This window comes from Salvelinus alpinus, chromosome 4 (genome assembly GCF_045679555.1).
Source record: "Salvelinus alpinus chromosome 4, SLU_Salpinus.1, whole genome shotgun sequence".
NCBI classification, from domain to species: domain Eukaryota; kingdom Metazoa; phylum Chordata; class Actinopteri; order Salmoniformes; family Salmonidae; genus Salvelinus; species Salvelinus alpinus.
Window position 1 is genome coordinate 47,830,116 of NC_092089.1, and position 23,462 is coordinate 47,853,577.

The following is a 23,462-nucleotide window of genomic DNA, read 5'->3' on the forward strand; positions in this document are numbered from 1 at the left end:
AGAGAGAAACACATTCTTTTCTTTATCTACTATAAATTCATTAAAAATCTTCAGACATTCTGCCCTGAAAAAATGCACTATTTTGTCCAACAGTAAATTGAACTCAAGGCTACCTTATTCAAAGGTACTGTACGTGTTTTATCTCCATACTTATCCCTATTTTATCTCACATCTACAGTATATTGTAACTCTGCTGCACTGGAAAGGCCCCTATAATCTCACAAAATAACACATATCACATTGACAATTATTCCTTCAGCCAGCTAGTCTGTTTAGAGGCTAATCGGATCAAGATGGCCAATGTTCAGTCCAACTTCTTCCGTTCCTTCACAATAACAAAGCCCTAACTGAATGAGGGAGCCTCCAAGCCTCATATGGCGGATAAATGATTCGCTCAATTACTCTCCAACTGGGACTGCAAACCGCATTAGGTGCAAAACAGACGGCCGTGAACATGAAAGGCAACTTTGGGGATATTTAAATACCAAGAAACAAACACTTAATTTGGGCTAATTGCATTAGCGCTAGTGCTAATTGACAGCAGTGTGTGCGGCTGCCTCAGCCTGCTAGTGGCCACGGTGACCAGTCACTTTGCTAATGCCAACCGCATTACGTACACTTCACCAAATATTAACAAGGTTACAGCCGGGCAAGGTCATCTTGAATGTTCCCAACTAAAGATAGAGGGGCTTCTTCTGAGTGCAACACGTCTCTTAGAGCCTCGTCAATAAACATGGCCTTCCCAGCCAACAAAGCTCCAAACACAGAGAATCAATACTGAAGACACAATATGGCCGACAAGGTCAATTTCAAATCTTACGACTATGTATATATGGCGTAAAGCCATTATTTTGCCCCTCTGGGCCACTGTAATTATGAGCATAAACTAAACCGTCTACAAAAGTTTATATTGGACTTTTCCTCTTCGCAAACCATTTACATTCTGCTTTCAAAACCTAATCAAAGTCCAGCAACATCAGAGCACGGCGGTGACGTGTTCCTGCATTTCAGAACGTTCCGGAATTGGTGTGTCTAAAACAAAAGGGGCGGAACCTTGTGCATCGAAATGATCTGCTCATCTTCTTAATCATAGACACGGATAGTCCAACAACCCCAGACCCATGCCTGTGCAGCCTACAGCAGTATGCGTGATCACACATCAGCATGCCTCGCGTCACTCACAATATATCACTATTCCCACACACTGTAACCAATACTAGACTCAAGCACAGTGTTGTTGTCTAGCTGTTTGTGATCTCTGATCTCACCTTTCAATCACGTCTGCATATGAATCCGGATTGAGTGAGAGGCTCAAATTGAGAGACCTCCCTTGCATGAGATGTTGGATATTATGACTGGGCAATAGCGGAATACATTAGGGCTTTGTAAACAGTCGCTCATCCACCACTCTGATTCCACATGTAACTTGAGGATAGTAATGATAGTTGAATCATGACTGTAGAGTGTTCTGTGCACTTTAGATGATGTTGCTTAGTCTGTGTGAGATGATTAGAGCAGAACTTACCCAGGCATGGGTCCGTTCTTGGCCAGGTTGTATACCTGCCGAGGGTTTAAGAGGTACTGGAATTTTCTGTAGATCCTGGAGGAGAGGAGAGGAGAGGAGAGGAGAGGAGAGGAGAGGAGAGGAGAGGAGAGGAGAGGAGAGGAGAGGAGAGGAGAGGAGAGGAGAGGAGAGGAGAGGAGAGGGAAAAAAGAGGAGAAACAAGGAAAGAAGAGGATGAAATTGTGTCAACCAGCAATACAGTGTTGAGTTGACCCACAGAAACATCTCCCCCTTACAGCTACCACAGAACATCTGGATCGTGAAGAAAAGTCCAAATGCAAACACTTAATTGAAATGTGATCAACTGAACCCCTGTACGTAGTCCATATGCCGTTTTGCTACAGTATGATTGACAGCTCCAATGCCCTATCACAGTGTCATTGTCAGCAACTGGGAGGGCTATAGGACGAAGTCATTAGAAAGACTAATTCATTTTAATTTCAATTTCATTATATCAACTGGCTCAGTCATATTTTGATCTCATCATTTAAACAAATGAGGACTGGAGTAATAAGGAGTAGAATGAATATGTTCAGTAATAACCCAATTAGGCCCTGGGTTAAAGAAGGAGGTCTAAATCTATACACTGACAACCAGGGATGTGACAGTCAACCACAGCGCCATCTAAGAACCTCTGCTGAATCAACCAGGAGTCCGTAGGTCAATGTTATTGTGTTTCTATTTGACTAACTAAAGCCTTGAGCACTCTGTGTGCAGCCAAGCTTTGCAGCTCTTTGATTGAAGAGCAGTTCTGAGAATCTCTTTTTACAGAGAGTTAGAGTGTGCTTACCTGTCTCCCTGCTTCCCTCCACTCTTTGGATTCACAAACACTAGTAGAGGATGCGTTCCCTCTATTGTTGTGATCTATGCAACATATATCAAAACAGAAAGAAATTTCAGTCCAATTGCATATAATGTAGTAGGCTGATCTTACATTAGAGTATAGCGTAAAATCATTATTATACAGTGAATAAAAAATATTTATATTTATTTTAAAAAAATGCCTGGCTGCTTCACCCTGGCCCCTCTTGTTACTGGTAAGGTTCAAACATTTCTCATGTGAACAACAGATAATACCCAACAAAATCCCAGGAAATTGAACAACGATGCGCCTCCTAATTCAAGTCATAACCATCCCCATCTCCTGATTGGGAGAAGAGTGACATGGGGACAGAGTGACATGGGGGCCATCCTTAGGGACAAGCCTCTCCATCGCTACCTCTGGTATAGCAGTAGATAGAGAGAAGCAGTAGGCCTCTACCACGCTGGAGGCAGCCAGGGCTGAGGCGAGGCATAAACAAAACAAGCCCTAATCGCGGGCTGTAGCCTACGAGTTGGCCTTCCTGCCGCTCAGTGGCGGTGACAGTGCGCCCGTGCATCTCCTTGACACAGATGAAGCTCTTAACTCTCCCTGTCTGCTATCCCAGCAGGCCGAGCGGTGGATTAATGAGCTCCCTGTCCAGCCAGGAGTGATCCATTACTTCCTCTAATTATAAATAATAATCCTGATTATTACGCTGGTTAGCCGGAGAAGGCAGAGATGGATATGGCGGGGAGATGATTCAGGTTGATTGTCACCGGTTGTCTGTCTGTTAGATATTAGGGAGGATTTGGATGGAGCTGATTCTTGTTTTGTTCACCAGTAGAAACTAATCTCATATTAATCCCACCAGTGTCATTTCATATTATCCTGCGCCCATCAAAGGCTAAATTGTGGTTAGATTAGAAATGTCAATTTACAGTACACATTTTTCACAAATTTCGACAACATTTTGAAGAAAATGAAAAAGGTTTGGATTGTCACCTGTAGTCCTTGGCCATCCACTGTGACTGAGTTGGCTCTCTGCATCTTCCCTCTGCCTCCTGATTGGCTGGATCTGGAATCTTTCCTCACCGTAGACTGTCTTTCCTGGGGGTCAAAGTGCAGAGAGTAGAAATGGGCATCTTGAAAACAATCTAATAGACATTATCAAAAAGATAGTGCCACTATAAATATGGGAAACTGTGATCTATGTATGAGGAAATATACATATCTTTTCATAAAGCTATCCTGTGGTAAATTTGTATATAAGCAGAATATGGCATCGTTTTGAATGTTAAACTCACCAGTACGACAGGACAGATTGTGTTGGGAGGCAGGATATGGTCCTTCAGTGGTCCACAGTCACACTCAGGTTTCACATGGGAGGCACACTTATTATGAAGCTGGATAAGGGGAAACATTCAATTACAACCATATTAGTATTAGGGTGACATTCAAGATCATAACATATTGTTCAATGTTACCTTTCATTTGATTGTAATTTGAGATTAGAGTTCAGTTCCTTTAAAATGTATGGGGGCCATAAAATATAAAGTTCAGTTTGTATCAGCTATGTATAATTGGTTTTAGCTAAACACCAAGTGCTGTTGCGTAAAAAGCAAGCGCATGTTGTGTGATTTACAAAAACACAACTCCTAACACTGGGTTTATTTAAAAAAGAATGATATCAAAACACATTTTTAATGTGGTTTATTTTCTATTAGCAGAATACTGGAAGTAACTGTTACTTGGTGTAAATTGGCAAAGTGAGAGGACTCGGATAAAAGGTGCAAAAAAGAAATCATAAACAGCAAGAAACAGTGGAAAATAATGAGGAGGTGGCTGATTCTCCTCAGGGGGGGCGTACCGTGACTTGGCACCACACACAGTGAAGCCCAGTCAAACCCTGGTAACACTTAATGGTTTTGTGACACTTGTCACACTTGGTCGGGCAGTTTCCCTCCACCCAGAAATGGTGCATCACCTGTGGAGCGAGAAACAGAGAGAAACAGATGAGAAAAGCAGAACAGAAAACAAGTCAGAAATCCACAATAGTAAGAAAGAAAGAAATCAAGAATTGTAACAATACTGTCTGTGTATTGGGCATGTATTTAAACCAGACTAAATATTGTAATTAGCTATGCTTAGTATCAGAATGAGTTGTTTAATTCCATTAGTGAGGAATGAGCCCTGGATCTAAGCTCCGTGGGGCATCGCTGATCCGAGCGTGCCGATTAGTAAACACTCCAATTGGACGCACCTCTGTGTTTTTCTTGCTCTTCACGTATGTTTTGATGCACGACGGAGGAGCACGGGCCACACAGCGCTCATGGACAGTGTACTTGCAGACTGGGAGAGGTGGAACACACATTTTGACCCCCCCAAAAAATCACAAAAACAACTAAGAATAGCAAACACTAAATTGAGGTTGGAGATACACATTTCCGAGGGGCGATTTGGGTCACAAAAATGCCTTCTTAATGATGAAAAAGTGCATGGAATAAACCTTTTATGAATGTTAAAAATGAGAGTAGACATGAGGAGACAACTGTTGATGTTACCATACTCACATGAGCAGCACAGCCCTTGCTTGCCCAGGCCTATAAGCATGTTCAGACACAGGTTACAGTAGGCCGGCTTGTTGAAGTGCTTCAGTCTCCACACGTGCTGCCCATCGTCTTTCACATTCTAAAGGAAAGATGATTGATTGGTTTGATTGATTGGTTAATTATTGACTGGTTGATGGTTGGGTGATTCGTTACATGGCAGATATAAATAGGCCATGTAAAACAAACATGCCTCTCTGACATGCACAATAAGGAATCACACCGGCTCTTTTCATGGCATTTTTATCTGCAGCGCTCGACAACGTTTGGCAACTGAATGTGGCCCATGTGAAAGATTTGGATATTTTTTTACTGTTCTCCAAAGCCATCAACTTTAGTGGGGAGGATTGCCTGGGTTCTTCCCTTTAATCCCGTGTCATTAATCATGTCACCTATTACGTCAATCACAGCAAAATGACAGTCTGATGTCACTGTAAGAGACTGTCTACTTAGCCTGTGATAAGTGACGACTTGTTCAAGATCATTGAAGACAAAGGCAGCAAAAAACTGAAAAGAGGACTCCATCTAGTGGACAAGGAGAGCTGGGACATCAGTGGTGCCGTCTGACGAAGCTATTGACTAGTTAGGAAGTGGTGGGAATGTCCAGACCTTGTACCTGATTCACACCCCAACCATACTGTGCTGGCTCAAATATTGTTTCCCCACATTGTCCTTTCCAGCACGGTTCCAGCAACTATGGTGGATGAGGAACCAGGCTGTCCTTGTACAGCTTGCCTTGGCTCGGTTTGGCTTGGTAGTGTGAATCAGGCTATGGTGGGTTTAAAGGGCCAACGCAGTCAAAATTCTGTTTAGTCTGTGTTTTCTATCATATTATACAACAACAGCTGATGAAACTAACACTGTCTGATTGTTGTGTGCAACAGGGAGGGGCAATTGAATGCAAGTTTTTACAAAACAATTACATATCTAAAACATTTCTAGCTTGTCTATCTATGGGTAACAGGGAAGACGTGTTTTGTTCGACCCCGCACAGTTTCCCACCCAAAAACACCAGAAAATGGCCAAAAAGAGTAGAACCAGCTCACCTGCTTTTGCACTATTATATGACTATTAGATGTTCAACGTTTCTTTTGAAATACATATTTTGAAAGGACTAGTTCCGCCAAATGTAAACAAGAGTTCAATTCACTCAACAGGGTTAGGAACATGAGGGACATGCGTAAATGAATCACTAATCACATGAGAAATAAATCACAATCTTCATAAATGACTTTGTCAAAGCAAGAAAAAATAACTAGAGCTTTACAATGATGGTGTAACTTGGATACATTTTTGGATTAAGTAGATTGAAATCTTGGCACTTTAGCAAGCCTTTATTCATATTAAAAACAAGATGTATTGAATTCTTCATGTGGTCTATATTAAAGTGCACTTCATTTAATATAACATGCTTTTAAAATTCAATATTGGTGCATAATTTCTACTTAAAATATCAAAGGGACGCAAAAGGCAGCCATTTTGTGTAACGACCCAGTAGCTGGTTGAAAATACAATCTACACAGGACCTACAGTAATTAGCAGGTTTTGCATGAACGGAGTTTCGGCTTCCCTGGTGACATCACCAGGCGGTAAATAAGTTAATAGACCAAGAAAAAAGAGAGTTCCAAACCTGCCTGCACAGTAAAAATAAAATATTTAATTAAAATCCTATAGAGTTGAATTCAACACTGTTTTTCAGAGTTAATTTGACTCAAAATGGTGTTAAAATTCCACTGAATTGAGTTGAATTTACACTGCAATGACCGCATAATTTTACACTCCGATTTAATTTCGACACTAGAGCTCATTGACTCCTCATAGTGTTGAAAATAGTCATCCTGGGTTAAAATAAGTCAACACTGTAATTTTTACACCCCTTTTTTACTGTGTGCCAATAACAGCTAGTTTTCAGTTTCCCCTCAGACTGCTACCAGACAGTCCTAGCAAAGTTCTAGCGTGAGAAATATTTTTTGCTTAAAAGCTACAGTATATCACAAAAGTGAGTACACCCCTCACATTTTTGTAAATATTTGAGTATATCTTTTCATGTGACAACACTGAAGAAATGACACTTTGCTACAATGTAAAGTAGTGAGTGAACAGCTTGTATAACAGTGTAAATTTGCTGTCCCCTCAAAATAACTCAACACACAGCCATTAATGTCTAAACCGCTGGCAACAAAAGTGAGTACACTCCTAAGTGAAAATGTCCAAATTGGGACCAATTAGCCATTTTCCCTCATGTGACTCGTTAGCGTTACAAGGTCTCAGGTGTGAATGGGGAGTAGGTGTGTTAAATTTGGTGTCATCGCTCTCACACTCCCTCATACTGACTGGCCACTGGTAGTTCAACATGGCACCTCATGGCAAAGAACTCTCTGAGGATCTGAAAAAAGAATTGTTGCTCTACATAAAGATGGCCTGGGCTATAAGAAGATTGCCAAGACCCTGAAACTGAGCTGCAGCACGGTGGCCAAGACCATACAGCGGTTTAACTGGACAGGTTCCACTCAGAACAGGCCTCGCCATGGTCGACCAAAGAGGTTGAGTGCACGTGCTCAGCGTCATATCCAGAGGTTGTCTTTGGGAAATATGAGTGCTGCCAGCATTGCTGCAGAGGTTGAAGGGGTGGGGGGTCAGCCTGTCAGTGCTCAGACCATACGCCGTACACTGCATCAAATTGGTCTGCATGGCTGTCGTCCCAGAAGGACGCCTCTTCTAAAGATGATGCACAAGAAAGCCCACAAACAGTTTGCTGAAGACAAGCAGACTAAGGACATGGATTACTGGAACCATGTCCTGTGGTCTGATGAGACCAAGATAAACTTATTTGGTTCAGATGGTGTCAAGCCTGTGTGGCGGCAACCAGGTGAGTACAAAGACAAGTATGTCTTGCCTACAGTCAAGTATGGTGGTGGGAGTGGTCTGGGGCTGCATGAGTGCTGCCGGCACTGGGGAGCTACAGTTCATTGAGGGAACCATGAATGCCAACATATACTGTGACATACTGAAGCAGAGCATGATCCCCTCCCTTCGGAGACTGGGCCGCAGGGCAGTATTCCAACATGATAACGACCCCAAACACACCTCCAAGACGACCACTGCCTTGCTAAAGAAGCTGAGGGTAAAGGTGATGGACTGGCCAAGCATGTCTCCAGACCTAAACCCTATTGAGCATCTGTGGGGCATCCTCAAACGGAAGGTGGAGGAGTGCAAGGTCTCTAACATCCACCAGCTCCGTGATGTCGCCATGGAAGAGGACTCCAGTGGCAACCTGTGAAGCTCTGGTGAACTCCATGCCCAAGAGGGTTAAGGCAGTGCTGGAAAATGATGGTGGCCACACAAAATATTGACACTTTGGGCCCAATTTGGACATTTTCACTTAGGGGTGTACTCACTTTTGTTGCCAGCGGTTTAGACATTAATGGCTGTGTGTTGAGTTATTTTGAGGGGACAGCAAATTTACACTGTTATACAAGCTGTACACTCACTAATTTACATTGTAGCAAAGTGTCATTTCTTCAGTGTTGTCACATGAAAAGATATACTCAAATATTTACAAAAATGTGAGGGGTGTACTCACTTTTGTGATATACTGTATTTTTGTTTATTTTTTACATGAAGGTACTAAATTGTTACCCAGATATGATTTGATATTGAAATAAAAATGGCTGCATTTGGCCTAGAACTGGGCTTGAACTAAATCCTGCACACACTGTGGCTTTCCAGGACCATAATTGGACACCTCAGAGCCTTACATAGACAATCTCTATGGCTCTGGTCTAGAAAATCTGCCATTGAAAGTAAGAACAGTGATGATGTTTAGGTAACACTTTCTTGACTACTCACCGTCTCTAGTCCCAGTAGTACCAGCAGGGGGATGGTCGTGCTGCCTCCCTGGATCCACTCCTCTAGAGACACAGTACCGTCATGGTCATAGTCGATCTCCTGCATCATCTCCTGCAGAATCTACTCACAACCAATCAGAGACAGTACAGTGGGATCTGTCAACACAGATTAAATATATGACACCCTCATTCAAGCTTTACAAAGTTACAGTATTTTCTTGTTATTGATATAACTGAAACTAGGGGGCCCTAGATCTTTAGGTCTATGGATCTGCAGTATATTAAATGTTTATGAAAAATATGTATTTTACCGGCTTCAATTCTGTCACGTCCCATTCCAAGTACTCAGCAACATGCATCATTTGAGAGACGATGTGCTCCAGTTCCTAGAAGTAGAAAACAAATCTTGTGTCAAAACATATCTATGGTACAATAGCCATTCTTCAGTTGACGACAAACATCAATGGTTTTAGACTGATGAACAGCATGTAATAGTCAGTTGGTTCAATCTTCCCTCTCTTAAGGAGAGTTGTACAATGCACAACAAAAGCAGCTTGAAAACTGATACAGGCTTGATGACTTAATTACAATGGTTGCCCTACGGGAGGGCAATTATCGTCTAGTGGAGAGTCATCACATGCAACATTTACTCGCCTGCTCCTCCGCAACAAGCCAAAGCTTTTTTTTATTTAACCTTTATTTAACCAGGCAAGTCAGTTCAGAACAAATTCTTATTTACAATGACGGCCTACCCGGCCAAACCCGGACGACACTGGGCCAATTGTGTGCTGCACTATGGGAATCCCAATCACGGCCGGATGTGATACAACCTGGATTCAAACCAGGGACTGTAGTGATGCCTCTTGCACTGAGATGCAGTGCCTTAGACCGCTGCACCACTCGGGCATGTGTAATGTTACTTTAGATTATATTGTACAAAATATTCTACATTTCCATATGTCAGTGTCATGGTTAGAATGACTAAGATTCAGATTTCCAGAAGGTTCTCTACTGCATAATTGTATTTATAGAACATTAGGTAGCTATTATGTACAATTCTACCCAGCATGGTCTCAGACTAGACGTAACATAGTAAATGTAAATCTGAGACACTCAAATTAGTATGATATGTTATGTTTGGTATAGTTAAATAATACAGAAGGTTACTTAAGGCAAAAACAAAAGCAGGGTGGTTGGTCGGGGTGAATGGGTAGACTTATAACGCGAACGTCTAGCAACCCAAAAGACTGCGTGTTCGTATCTCATCACGGACAACTTTAGCATTTTAGCTAATCAGCAACTTTACAACTACTTACTACTTTTTAGCAACTTTGCAACTACAAGCATGTTAGCTAACCCTTCCCCTAGCCCTAGCCCTAACCTTAACCCCTACCACCTACCCCCTAGCCTAGCTAACGGTAGCCACCTAGCTAACGTTAGCCACAACAAATTGGAATTCGTAACATATCATACATATTGCAAATTTGTAACATATCATACGAAATGGATGACATACATCCACAAATGAATACATGCCATACGAAACGTAACATATCATTCTAATTGGAGTGTCACGGATTTACATTTACTATGTTAAGTCTACCCTTGAGCTCAGGTTGCAGCACCAAATCATTTTTCAGTACAGTAAATAACACGACGTGTATAGGACAGAACCAAACATGGCACTGGTATAGGCTTTAGCAAATAACAAAGATGATGTTTCATGTAAGGCTGTGTTCAAATGTTTGGCATATTCTTTGAATATGTATGAAGAAGGAAAAATGATTACCGAACTATCCAGAGACCCATTCCCATCTGTATCATAGAGACGAAACATAACTGTAGAGAAAGAGATCAAACATTTATGAGTTTCAATTGTTCTTTGAGATGCAATAGATGTCATTGAGACACATTTTTACTACCAATTTAGTTTCATGGATGCACTTTACTATGTTGAAGCACAAAAACTTCCTTTAGTTTTTAAGGGTACAATCAGCTATTGAACTCCCATCAATTCAAAGCAATGTTTCCCCTCATAAAAGTGTTCTTAGCATCTCAGTGTTGAAGTCTGATTGGTTCTTGCACTAGCCCCCAGCCACAACTTAACACCATCACCATGGAAACAGACAGCTCCCTCACCAGAACAGTGATTGGCTATCTAATACAAGAGTGACTGACAGACACACACACACCAGTTCTATAGTAATATAATCGTGACAACACTCTCCTCTGCCCCAAGTAATTTACATACTAATGGGTATTCCCAATACGTGGAAAAAGTGTTTTTAGCCCAGTCTCAGCGTGACGCTACCCACTCCCTCAATCTCAGTAGTGGTGCGGCTGGTGACAAACCCAGCTGGATTGAGGAGGGTGAGCTGGTGAGTTCACTAAGGACTCGAAGAGGGGGGTTGTTCATTTCATATGGGGTTGACGTCAAGCTGCTGGTTGTCAGACGCTAATTAGGAGCTAATTGACAGCTTCCTGCTGTGGTGCAGTCATGTCGGTCCACTGGGGCCGGAGGAAGGGGAAGTGAGGTAGATGCCTGGAGGAATGAGAACTCTGCTGGAGCTGGGAAGGTGTTTGTGGTTTAGAGAGACGAGAGGAATAGCATACACTCGAGTCACTCAGAAAAAGCACAGAGCTAAGTTGTCTAACCCTATGAACCTAGAGTATAAAGACTGTTATTTATTGTTGTTATCACCTCACCTCCTCTTCAAAGCCGAACTAGTACTAGTTGCAGTAACAATAACTAAATCCACTGTGGTGACATAGGGTGTATTTCCTCAATCATACAGAACCAAGGGAATTTAGCTTGCTACTGATGATGATCAATACTCACTTTCTCGATGTTTCTCTTTTTGCCATGCATTCCCTGACTTTGCACAAGGTATGTAGACCTACAGATATAGCAGCTAAAATGAATGTACTGTAAGTGTAAATTGAAACCTGTCATTCTTAGAAGAACCAGCAGAGGGCCCTATTTAGCTCCACAAGACATCATTGAGGCTGGACGGAAGGAGGGGTAGGGTGGGCAGAGTGGGATTCTCTCTACAAGGAGAGATACTGTAGCATCCAAGGCTAAACCAATGATGTGCTCCCTGGGCCAGACCAGCTAAATTATTAACACACTTAATCCTTAATGAACAGCTCTGTTCTTCAATTATTCAGCAGTTGGATGAGAATTATAAGAACACATAGAAAGTCTGATATTATATTAGATAATTGAACATCATAAATAAATAAGTACACATCTAAAGTTTAAGTAGAATAAAGAGATACCATGGCAACGCTAATAAGGGCTTTCAGTAAACATAATGATTCAAGTAGACTACAGTGAAAAGGCTAGACTGCTACTCCTCCTTAGGTAATGGGAAATATATAGCAGTGTACTGGGATGAAGCTCTATCTCATTTGGCTACGAGTGTCTGTATTTACGGTACACAAATGTCATTATTCTCACGGGTAAACCACAAAATAACATTCTTGTTCTGGAAATCCTAATTCTGCATTATAGCCAAGTGAGCGCCAGTATATTCCCCTTTTAGAGGAAAAACAATCATTAGTCCTCACACTCCAGTTTGTCCTCGGGTCGGCCACCCTCCAGCAGTGAGAGGTAGCAGACGATGTCCTTCAGTTGAACCATGCCTAGAGGTCTGGGCAGAGTCCTGGGTAGAGGGGGCACCTTCAGAGGGGTCGAGTTCCCTTTGATCAGCTTGAGGCCTGCAGAGAGAAGAAGGCCAGAGAAGAAGGTCAAAAGGTAGGCCGGTTAGGATCATTGCTGAGCTTTATGCCTCTAATGTCAACCTCAAACTGTCTTTCAAACTGTCTACCAATAAATGTAAATTCATGTTGTGAAATTGATTGCAGATGTTATATAGGTGTGGTTTTTGCCAATATTACGGTAGTAAATGTTGACTAGACAGCACAGTTTAGTTTATGATGATTGTAGGTAGTACCTCAGGACACGTACAGCTTGGACATTTTGTGAAAAAGTACAAGCTGTGGCTACATACACTGCACTCAATGACTTGCCTGTAAGCTACAGTCCACAACAACAAGGCAATCTGGGGTGGTCTGACGACAGAGTTAACAATACTGAACCAATTACAACAGTATCTATCACCAAGTGAACATACATGCTCTTTGTGGTAGGAGTAAAAACTAAAGCAGACCTAAACAACTTTAGGTTTTTATTTGTCTGCTGCTGAGGTCATAGTTTCTGTGCCTTCTCGATCTGTTCCTTTGCTTCTGTCTGAAGTAAAGGTACGGTGTTCCTAAGGGCAAAGTAGCTTTAAAGATTCAGTAACAGCGCACACAGACAACATAAAAGCTACTTTGCCTCTTAGGGACATCTGAAGGTTATAGCTGAAGTGCAGGGTCTTACCAGTAACTCTGGGCTTGTCTATGGAAGAGGGGCTGGGTTTTGGTCCCTTGTTACTGAATGATAAGAAGAGGTGTTGACAGAACTCCTCTGCCAACTCGCTCTCCAGAAACGTATGCATGAAGACCTTGAATCCTTCAAAGTCAATCTCCTGAAACAAGACACAGAACATGATCCTGGTTGGTATAATTCCCATGAAGGAATCTTTGATTACCATATCATTACCAAATCATGCGTGGGAGAACAAGGAATGCATTACCTGATTGAGTATGTCTTTCCTCTATGCAGCATTGAATAAAGACATTGGGCATCTCAATAAATCAAACTTTAAAAAAAAAGTAAGTTACTCATATCCTGTAAAGCATACAAACAACCATGGTGTGACATTTTCGGCATTTCCACTATAACCAAAGTAAGTAGTGCCTCTTACTTTCAAAAACCCAAACTTAACAAAGATATATTGGTCTGAGGTGACTATAGACCGATATCATTGTTGAATGTTGTTGATATCAAAATGACCAAGAATTGGTAGCAAGTCTGAAGTGATGGTAGTGTTCTACATTATGAAGAAGCCTTAAAATAGTTCTACAAGGGTTCATGCAATGCTAATGATGCCACATTACTACCAGAATAGTGTCTTATGGAAAGAAAGACTACCTCCTCTGGGTTATATTTCGCCAACACTCCATCTCCATGAAACTCCTGCAGCACATCTTTCAGCTTCTTGGTTGAGTCTAAAAGAAAAACACTCAACACATGTTATAACCATAAAGGCTTCCCATTAAATAGCAATTCATATCATGTCCGTGAAGGGAGATCCCACTGCGGGATCTCATCCAATTATCTCTAAACTTGGAGTTAGAGTGCAAAAGATCCAGTCTACAGCTCAGGAGGAATTAGATCTGACACCCGCCAGACCGCATCGAAATTACAGGAGGAATCACCAGACTCTGGATCCGGTAGGAGGTTAGACGCCTCTGCCTGGTCCGTTTGGTCTGGTTCCTGTCAAGGTCTCTTCCTGTATTTTCAAACTATGGGAGTGTAGCCCTAGGAGTGTCCTGGCAGGACTGGTCCATTTGGGCCCCTGGTGTAGACATTGTTTTATTATGTTATTCTAGCTGTTCCATTATGATATTTGTAGCTGTCACGATCGTCATAAGCAGTGGACCAAAATGCAGCGTGGTATGTTTCCATCCTTTTTATTAGGAAGAGAAACCTCAAATAATAAAAACAATAACGCGAAAAAACGAAACGTGAAGCTCAGAGTAGTGCTTACAGGCAACTATACCTAGACAAGATCGCACAAAGCACAAAGGGGAAATGGCTGCCTAAATATGATCCCCAATCAGAGACAACGATAAACAGCTGATACCAGGCCAACATAGATATAAAATTACCTAGATGACCCACCCTAGGCTCTCTATGGTCAGGGCGTGACAGTACCCCCCCTCGCCGGAGGAACCGGACCGTGGGTCGTCGCCGGGGACTCCAGACCGAGGATCGTCGCCGGAGGCACCGGACCGTGGATCGTTGCGGGAGGCACCGGACCCTGGATCGTCGCCGGGGACTCCGGACAGTGGGTCGTCGCCAGGGACTCCGGACCGTGGATTGTCGCCGGGGACTCCTGACCGTAGATCGTTGCCGGAGGCTCCGGACTGGGAACCCTCGCCGGAGGCTCCGGACTGGGAACCCTCGCAGGAGGCTCCGGACTGGGAACTGTCGCCGGAGGCTCCGGACTGGGAACTGTCGCCGGAGGCTCCGGACTGGGAACTGTCGCCGGAAGCTCTGGACTGGGAACTGTCGCCGGAAGCTCTGGACTGGGAACTGTCGCCGGAAGCTCTGGACTGGGGACTGTCGCCGGAAGCTCTGGACTGGGAACTGTCGTCGGAAGCTCTGGACTGGGAACTGTCGCCGGAAGTTTTGGACTGGGAACTGTCGCCGGAAGCTCTGGACTGGGAACTGTCGCCGGAAGCTCTGTGCATGGGGCCGGCACTGGTGGTACCGGGCTGGTGACACGCACCTCAAGACGAGCGCGAGGAGGAGGCACAGGACGTACTGGACTGTGGAGGCGCACTGGAGGCCTGATGCGTGGGACCGGTAGAGGTGGCACCCGGCTGATGACACGCACCTCAGGACGAGTGCAGGGAGGAGGCACAGGACGTACTAGACTGTGGAGGTCTAGAGCGTAGAGCTGGCACAACCCGTCCTGGCTGGATGCTCACTTTAGCCCGGCAAGTGCGGGTCGCTGGCACCGGACGCACTGGGCTGTGAAGGTGCACTGGTGACACAGTGCGTAGAGCCAGCGCAGGATATCCTGGACCGAGGAGGTGTACTGGAGACCAGGAGCGCTGAGCCGGCACAACCCGTCCTGGTTGGATGCTCACTTTCACACGGCAAGTGCGAGGAGCTGGCACAGAACGCACCAGGCTGTGGATGCGCACTGGAGACACATTGCGTATCTCCGCAAAACATGGTGCCTGACTGGTCCCAAGCTCCTCACAGCAACTGTCTTGCTCCAGACACCAAACCATCCACTCTACCTCATCACTCCCCTCAACTATCTCAAAATACTCCTCGCTCAGTCTATCCCAATATTCCTCTTCGCTCCCAGACTCGCCCCTCGGCTTCGCCGAACAACCCGTGTGCCCCCCCTAAAAATGTTTGGGGGCTGCCTCTCGGGCTTCTGTCGTGGTCGTGAACTTCGGAGTCGCCGTTGATCCTCCTTTCTCTCCCGGGCCCAGGATGTCTGCTCCTCCTGGCCACGCTGCTTGGTCCTTTGGTGGTGGGATCTTCTGTCACGATCATCATAAGGAGTGGACCAAAATGCAGCGTGGTATGTTTCCATCCTTTTTATTAGGAAGAGAAAACTATAATATATAATTACCTAGATGACCCACCCTAGTCACACCCCGACCTAACCAACATAGAGAATAACAGGCTCTCTATGGTCAGGGCGTGACAGTAGCTTCTGGAGCAACAAGGCTAGATTTTGAAGGATGACCATGTGAGACCATGAAACGTGTGACTGGTTGCCTGCGTGATAAACCCACCAAAATTTATTAAAAAGTATTAACTCATGCACTGTTTTTTTATCACTCCTCTACACGGTCAAAAAACTGTCACGTTGTCGTCCTTATGCTAACACTTCAAAAGGAAATTACTTAGTGTAGGTTACTTTAGGCCAAAATGCATGTCACATCAGTGTTCTTTTACACAGCACCTGGGAAAATACAAACCGCAACGTCACTGTGCAAAAAAAATCCATTCTAATAATCGTCTCTGATTATGAAGTCATAACTGCAGTGAAGTAGACTGTAGAGTATTGGTGCTCATGCGGTATCTGAAGTGAGGAAAAGTGTGCAATATCGCTCACTTCACCTTTTAATGAGAAGAGGGTGTGGGGGAGAGGCTAAAGTAAGCTGGAGGGACTGAAAAGGAGGGAGGGAGAGGTGGAAACAGCGGAAGGTCCATTGTTGCAGCTCGGAGAATGGGATATTTTATAACCTGACGCTGCACACGGAGCATAATGACTAGCTGTGAGCCCATTGAAACACGGTTATCCAAATCTCTCTATCACACACTGTCCCTCACTCTTTCTTTCCTTCTCATTACCCCCTGGTCCCAAACCCTGTCTCTTCTCAGACTTTCAGACATTATAGCGGAGCTGGATTTTTTTTAGAGGCTAGATCAGCTTTAATATTGCAGATGTAAATTGTCTGTATGATTTCCAATCCCTCATATATATATATTTTTTTTAATATATACATTTATGTAAAATATTTACAAAAAATACATGGGGGATTGGAAATGATGCAGACAATTACATTGATAGAAGCCACAATCTATCTGCAATATTAAATCTGATCTTATGTCCCCCCCACTTCTAGAACCAAAGCTGCGCCCCTGGTAAACACTGCAGAAGAAGAGAAACGATCCCAATCAGAGACAGTAAAGAGAGGCTGGAGAGTTGCTTACAGTCGGCGGAACAATTCTGTCAAAACACGTAGAACAAATAACGAGAGAGATGTCATGGCCAAGTGAAACCCTTTGCCTGCAGAAGAGATCCCAAGCAAAAAAAGCAGATTTGGACTGAGGTATGTGAATATCTAATAAAATAACCTCCAGTCAAGACGCTATATAGATTTAGGATCTTTATTGCTGCTCAAATTAGCTCTGTTGTTTTATTCTCCTCTATTATACTGGGATGAAGTTCTTATTGTTGTGGTCATGTGGGAAGTCTTTTGAGATTCCTTCCTTTTCCGAAAAAATATTTTAAAACCAAAATATATTCAATATTGCAAATAATAATGTTACTCAATCTAATTGTTACCCTGGAAACAACCAACGCAAGAAAGGTTTCAGTATATCTCACTATTCCCATTGAAAGGCAACAAAACCATCCATCTCAAAACTTGCACAGTCAAATGTTTCATTTCCAAAAATCTGAATACTTGCAGTATAACTTCAAGAGGTTCATAACTCTCTTTGGCCCGCAGGGGAAGCTTTTGTGTTATGATTAATAATGGTTTAACATAAACAGCACCAGAGCACCAGACAGATTTAATGCTTGAGCTGGTATGCTGCAAAATCAGAAGGGGCGCCAAATAACAGATTACAGACATATGGATGATTCCAAGTCATCAGAGAAAGAGGGGGTTTTGTACTGTTTGAGCTTTACACCAAATCAAGTTGGATTAGGCTGGGTTTCATAACACAGTGGCAGTGCATGGAGATATTCTCTGCTCTTATGCAGTCACCATTACAGTAACTGGGCTCTGTTATCCTGCCATAGTCAAGCAGTAGGAAAATCTCTCTCTCAGTGAGGTGGATTAGGGCATACTGCTGGGATGGGCTCTACAGTGGTTTACTAATCCAGTGTCCCATTTTATACGTGACTAGATTCCATTTTCAATGAAGTTTAAACTTGATTGTGAGAGTATAAGTGACGGTGTACACGTGTACGCACGTGCACACACACGCACACACACACACACACAAACACACTGTCAGAGACACAGACTTACATTGAGCGTACTCCTGCAGAAGGGAGAATTCAGCTGGGGTCAGAGTGACCCACTTGTCTTGGTTGGTCATTGTGATGAGTCCTCTTCTTCCTCACATCCCCAAACTATCAGCCCACAGTCCACTCTCTGGAACAGAACGTAGAAAAACATGTTGTTAGGCCTCTTTCATCATAGTCTCTTGTGGCGGACTTCTAACAGAAGGAGATTTGGTTTGGGTTCTGACATTCATTCCATCATCTCCGGTCATAAAATTGCATAAAATTACTGTATATTGATCCTCACATCATTACATTGCTATAGTATAGTATAGCGTAGTTTAGCAGAAACTAAAATGTCCATCTGTAACTAAAAGGTATATCAGTCTGTCAGTCAATTAGTCAATTAGAGACTGTGGACTTTTTTTGATTCATAATGCGTACTGAACCCCCTAATGAACGCATTTTTCATGCTATCATAAGTATTACATCAGACAAGTACATGACTCTTAGTACGACTGACAACCAAGCCAATGCTATCTTGTCCTATCCAGCACTATGTGCTATAGCTAGCTCGTAATTTGCTAAATGGCATGTCAATGTCCAACATGAACTCATCAACTCAATGCATTATTTGACGTCTGTCCTACTTACAGACGTAGGATCTTAATTTGATCACCCTGTTGCAGGAGAACTTTCCTGCAATGCAGGACATTTAAAACACGTAGTGTATTTGAGGTTTAAAAAGGTTGAAATTTCAGGCTTCATTTTCCCTTAAAAAAATGTACCAACCCCTACAAAAATGTCCATTAATTATAATCCACATTTCCTGTTGCCTGCTTTAGCAAACTGGCTCAAATTAAGATCCTTCAACTGTACCGAGGACAACATTTAGTTTATGCTTAAAGAAGCATTTATGACAGACAGTATAAGGGACATGTAAGAGTTTAATTCATGATTGTCCAGGACTGCTGCTGCTGTTTGATGACAACAGAATGATGGGCCGGCTGCCAGGGGACAGCCAGCTGGCATCACTGATTATGGACAATGCCATGGTGACAGAAGATTGGACAGTGTCAGAAAAGAGGGGATGTTATGCCACTTTTCCCTTGCAGTAGACCCCCTCCCACACACACACACACGCACGCACACACACAATCAATGGGTTAGCACAATACAAGATATGCTTACTGTAATGTTAATCTGTTCTACATTGTAACTACTTTAACTATTGAGAAGGGTTCAAAAAGCGTTACACATTCATGTAAAGAGAAATAAATCATGTGTGAGTGTGTGTGTGTGAATGAGTGTTTTGGGGTTAGTCGGTTGCTACAGTATATAGCCTGGGGTATTGTGCTCTGTGGGCTACTGAAGCTAAATGTTCCTCTCTCTTAATGCACCTGTGTTACTCTCAGAGCCAACTTCCTTCCTTTTTGACCCAATTCCTTCTGACCAATTATAAAACCTCACAGCAACAAATGCATGTAACATTACTTTACCACCTCAGTGCACAACTATTTCATAATGAAAGAGCTGGCATGAAATCATCCGTGTGTGTGTGTACTAGTATGCATGAATTCGTGTGCGTGTACGTGTGTGTCTGCGCATATATGTGTATCTGTGCACAGGCATAGTTTGTATGTGGATGTCCTGAACATACCCATAGTAAACGCACAGTTCTAAACTTAAGGAACCCTTGAGACACTTGAATATGCATGGACACGTACGGTGCATTCGGAAAGTATTCAGAACCCTTCCCCTTTTCCACATTTTGTTACGTTACAGCCTTATTCTAAAAGGATTAAATTATATTTTTGTTCTAATCAATCTACACGCAATACCCCTTAGTGACAAAGCAAAAATATTTTTTTATAATAAATAAGGTATTATATATTTGTTTTAACCTTATTTACATAAGTATTCAGACCCTTTGCTATGAGACTCGAAATTGAGCTCAGCTGCACCCTGTTTCCAAAGCTCATCCTTGAGGTGTTTCCACAACTTGATTGGAGTCCACCTGTGGTATCTTAAATTGACTGGACATGATTTGGAAAGGCACACACCTGTCTATATAAGGTCCCACAGTTGACAGTGCATGTCAGAGCAAAACCAAGCCATGAGGTTGAAGGAATTGTCAGTAGAGCTCCGAGACAGGATAGCGTACCAAAAGAAGACAGTGGACTCCATCATTCCTAAATGGAAGAAGTTTGGAACCACCAAGACTCTTCCTAGAGCTGGCCGCCCGGCCAAACTGAGCAATCAGGGGAGAAGGGCCTTGGTCAGGGAGGTGACCAAGAACCCGATGGTTACTCTGACAGAGCTCCAGAGTTCCCCTGTGGAGATGGGAGAACCTTCCAGAAGGTCAACCATCTCTGCAGCATTCCACCAATCAGGCCTTCATGGTAGAGTGGCCAGACGGAAGCCACTCCTGAGTAAAAGGCACGACAGCCCGCTTGGAGTTTGCCAAAAGGCACCTAAAGGACTCTCATACCATGAGAAACAAGATTCTCTGGTCTGATGAAACCAAGATGGAACTCTTTGGCCTGAATGCCAAGCGTCACGTCTGGAGGAAACCTGGCACCATCCCTACAGTGAAGCATGGTGGTGGCAGCATCATGCTGTGGGGATGTTTTTCAGCGGCAGGGACTGGGAGACTAGTCAGCATCGAGGGAAAGATGGACGGAGCAAAGTGAAGCGAGATCCTTGATGAAAGCCTGCTCCAGAGCGCTCAGGACCTCAGACTGGGGCGAAGGTTCACCTTCCAACAGGACAACGACCCTAAGCACACAGCCAAGACAACGCATGAGTAGCTTCGAGATAACTCTCTGAATGTCATTGAGTGGCTCAGCCAGAGCCCGGACTTGAACCCGATCGAACATCTCTGGAGAGACCTGAAAATAGCTGTGCAGCATCCAACCTGGCAGTGCTTGAGAGGATATGCATGGGAGAAGAATGGGAGGAACTCCCCAAATACAGGTGTACCAAGCTTGTAGTGTCATACCCAATAAGACTTGAGGCTGTTATCGCTGCCAAAGGTGTCACGCCCTGACCATAGAGAGCCCTTGGTTCTCTACGGTGTAGTAGGTCAGGGCGTGACTAGGCGGTGTTCTAGTATGTCTATTTCTATGTTGGTGCTAATATGGTTCCCAATTAGAGGCAGCTGTTTATCATTGCCTCTGATTGGGGATCATATTTAGGTAGCCATTTCCCCACCTGTGCTTTGTGGGATATTGTTTGTGTTTAGTTGCCTGTGTGCACATCATGACTTCACGTTTCGTTGTTTCTTTATTGTTTTGTTTGTTTCACGGAGATTAAAGATATGTGGAACTATACTCACGCTGCGCCTTGGTCCGCTCATTACGACGATCGTGACAAAAGGTGCTTCAACAAAGTACTGAGTAAAGTGTCTGAATACTTATGTAAATGTTATATTTCATTGACATTTCATTTACAAAAAATATTTTGCTTTGTCATTATGGGTTATTGTGTGTAGCTTGATGAGCGAAAATAACAATTTAATCAATTGTAGAATACGGCTGTAACGTAACAAAATGTGGAAAAAGTCAAGGGGCCGGAATACTTTCCGAATGCACTATATATAGTGCTATATATTATATATTATTGATCCAATTGTACAGAACTGACAGATGACTTAAGAAGAATATACTGTACATCTCTGAAATACATTCAGTATCTGTGGCTAAATAGACCATAATGTGGTGCCATGTATGCATTATTATGCTATTTAGACTGCGAAAAATCACAGAAGTCAATCAAATCGTTCGCTACAGGCATTGGCACTCCCTCCCATAAACGTTGATCTATTGCTTGTGTGACAAATACATATCGCTACTCTGCAATCCCTCTCTAGGACTCGTACATACTTATCGCTATCATAAATACTAGTTGTTATATTTGTCTTGTAATTCACATTTACACTCTGTTCCCTACGAGTGTTAGATATACAGGAAAGCAACATGCTTTAAAATGATTCTCATTCTCTATTGTTTATAATCCTTTTACATCAGTGGAGGCTGGTGAGAGGAGTTATAAGAGAACGGCCTCAATGTAAATGGCTGGAATGTAATACATGGAATGGTATCAAACACATAAAACACATGGAAGCCACGTTTGACTCCATTCCCTCTAGTCTGAGACGTGGACGTCAATTAAGGCAGCCCCCCCCGGACATCTCTGATTCAGAGAGGGTTGGGTTCAAAGCGGAAGACACATTTCAGTTGAAGGCGTTCCGTTGTACCCCCTTTCCCTTTTCCATTCCATTCCAATGAGCCTGTCCTCCTATAGCTCCTCCCACCAGCCTCCACTTGTACACATACAGTATAATGCACATAATCCTCATCATAATGTCCATAGAACTGCAACAACAGCATCACAGCAGTACTTCAACCCTTTAGCAAATGTCTCAATGCTGCGAGTCTAAATCCACGAGCAGTGAACTGTATTTGTAGTAGCAGCACCGTGATACTGATAGGCTTGATTCATTTCCAGTGGTGCCACCGCAGGTTATCAAACACTGTTGCTGCATCTATCAATTAATTCATCGGCAATATGATACCCGGTAGAGGATTCTACTGCAAGAGACACCAGCGATACAACTAGAGTAGCTGACACTACACATGAACAAATACACCCACTTCATTACACACCCACTAAATACACGCTCGCATACGGTCAATGAACGAACAAACAATAGACTGCAGTATCAACATGATACTCACCTGCTGGATAGCCAAGGCAGACTGCCGGGAGCAGGGAGTAGTCTTCCAGACAGATGTTTACAGATGACGCTTACACACTCTCACACACAGGCATCTTGCTCTTTCTCACACGCTCACATACAAAATACACACACTCACTCACATCATGTCCCCGCTGAATGTACTGGAGGAGAGCGTAGGTTTGTCATCAGATGGTGTGTATGTGAGTGTGTGTGTTTGTGAGTGTGTGTGTGTTAGACCCCCCCGTCTGCTGTGTGTGTAAGAGTATGCGTGTGTGGCTGTGTTTGTGTGTGTAAGTGTGTGTTTGTTTAGAAGCAGTCAGTGCTAGAGGATAGACACTCCAATAGAAAAGGGGGAGTGTGTGTGTGAGAGGGAGAGTGATAAAAAGCACAGAACGATCTCCGCTTGTCCGCAATGATAATCAGTTCCCATACTCACTGCTTACGTCACCCTTATCCCTCCTCTCCTTCTCTTTCTGCTCCCCCACTATTCCCTCGTGAGGCTGATGTCCTGAGCTCCCGCT

General features: G+C 43.3%; 1 protein-coding gene across 2 annotated transcripts in view; it reads right to left on the reverse strand.

Moving 5' to 3' along the window:
* LOC139573788 (diacylglycerol kinase beta-like) overlaps nucleotides 1–23,462 on the reverse strand; it is a 53,704-nt gene extending 30,242 nt beyond the window's left edge. The window contains exons 1-16 of one of the 2 annotated variants that reach the window (XM_071397652.1): nucleotides 23,378–23,462; nucleotides 18,226–18,351; nucleotides 13,859–13,935; nucleotides 13,461–13,481; nucleotides 13,205–13,352; nucleotides 12,391–12,540; nucleotides 10,610–10,659; nucleotides 9,132–9,206; nucleotides 8,822–8,941; nucleotides 4,937–5,054; nucleotides 4,627–4,715; nucleotides 4,234–4,350; nucleotides 3,671–3,769; nucleotides 3,369–3,473; nucleotides 2,355–2,428; nucleotides 1,526–1,600 (exon numbers count right to left, since the gene is read on the reverse strand). In XM_071397652.1, coding sequence (XP_071253753.1) covers nucleotides 1,526–1,600; nucleotides 2,355–2,428; nucleotides 3,369–3,473; nucleotides 3,671–3,769; nucleotides 4,234–4,350; nucleotides 4,627–4,715; nucleotides 4,937–5,054; nucleotides 8,822–8,941; nucleotides 9,132–9,206; nucleotides 10,610–10,659; nucleotides 12,391–12,540; nucleotides 13,205–13,352; nucleotides 13,461–13,481; nucleotides 13,859–13,935; nucleotides 18,226–18,295 — 1,388 coding nt within the window. In that variant the 5' untranslated portion in view covers nucleotides 18,296–18,351; nucleotides 23,378–23,462. The other variant, XM_071397651.1, reaches the window with a different exon arrangement.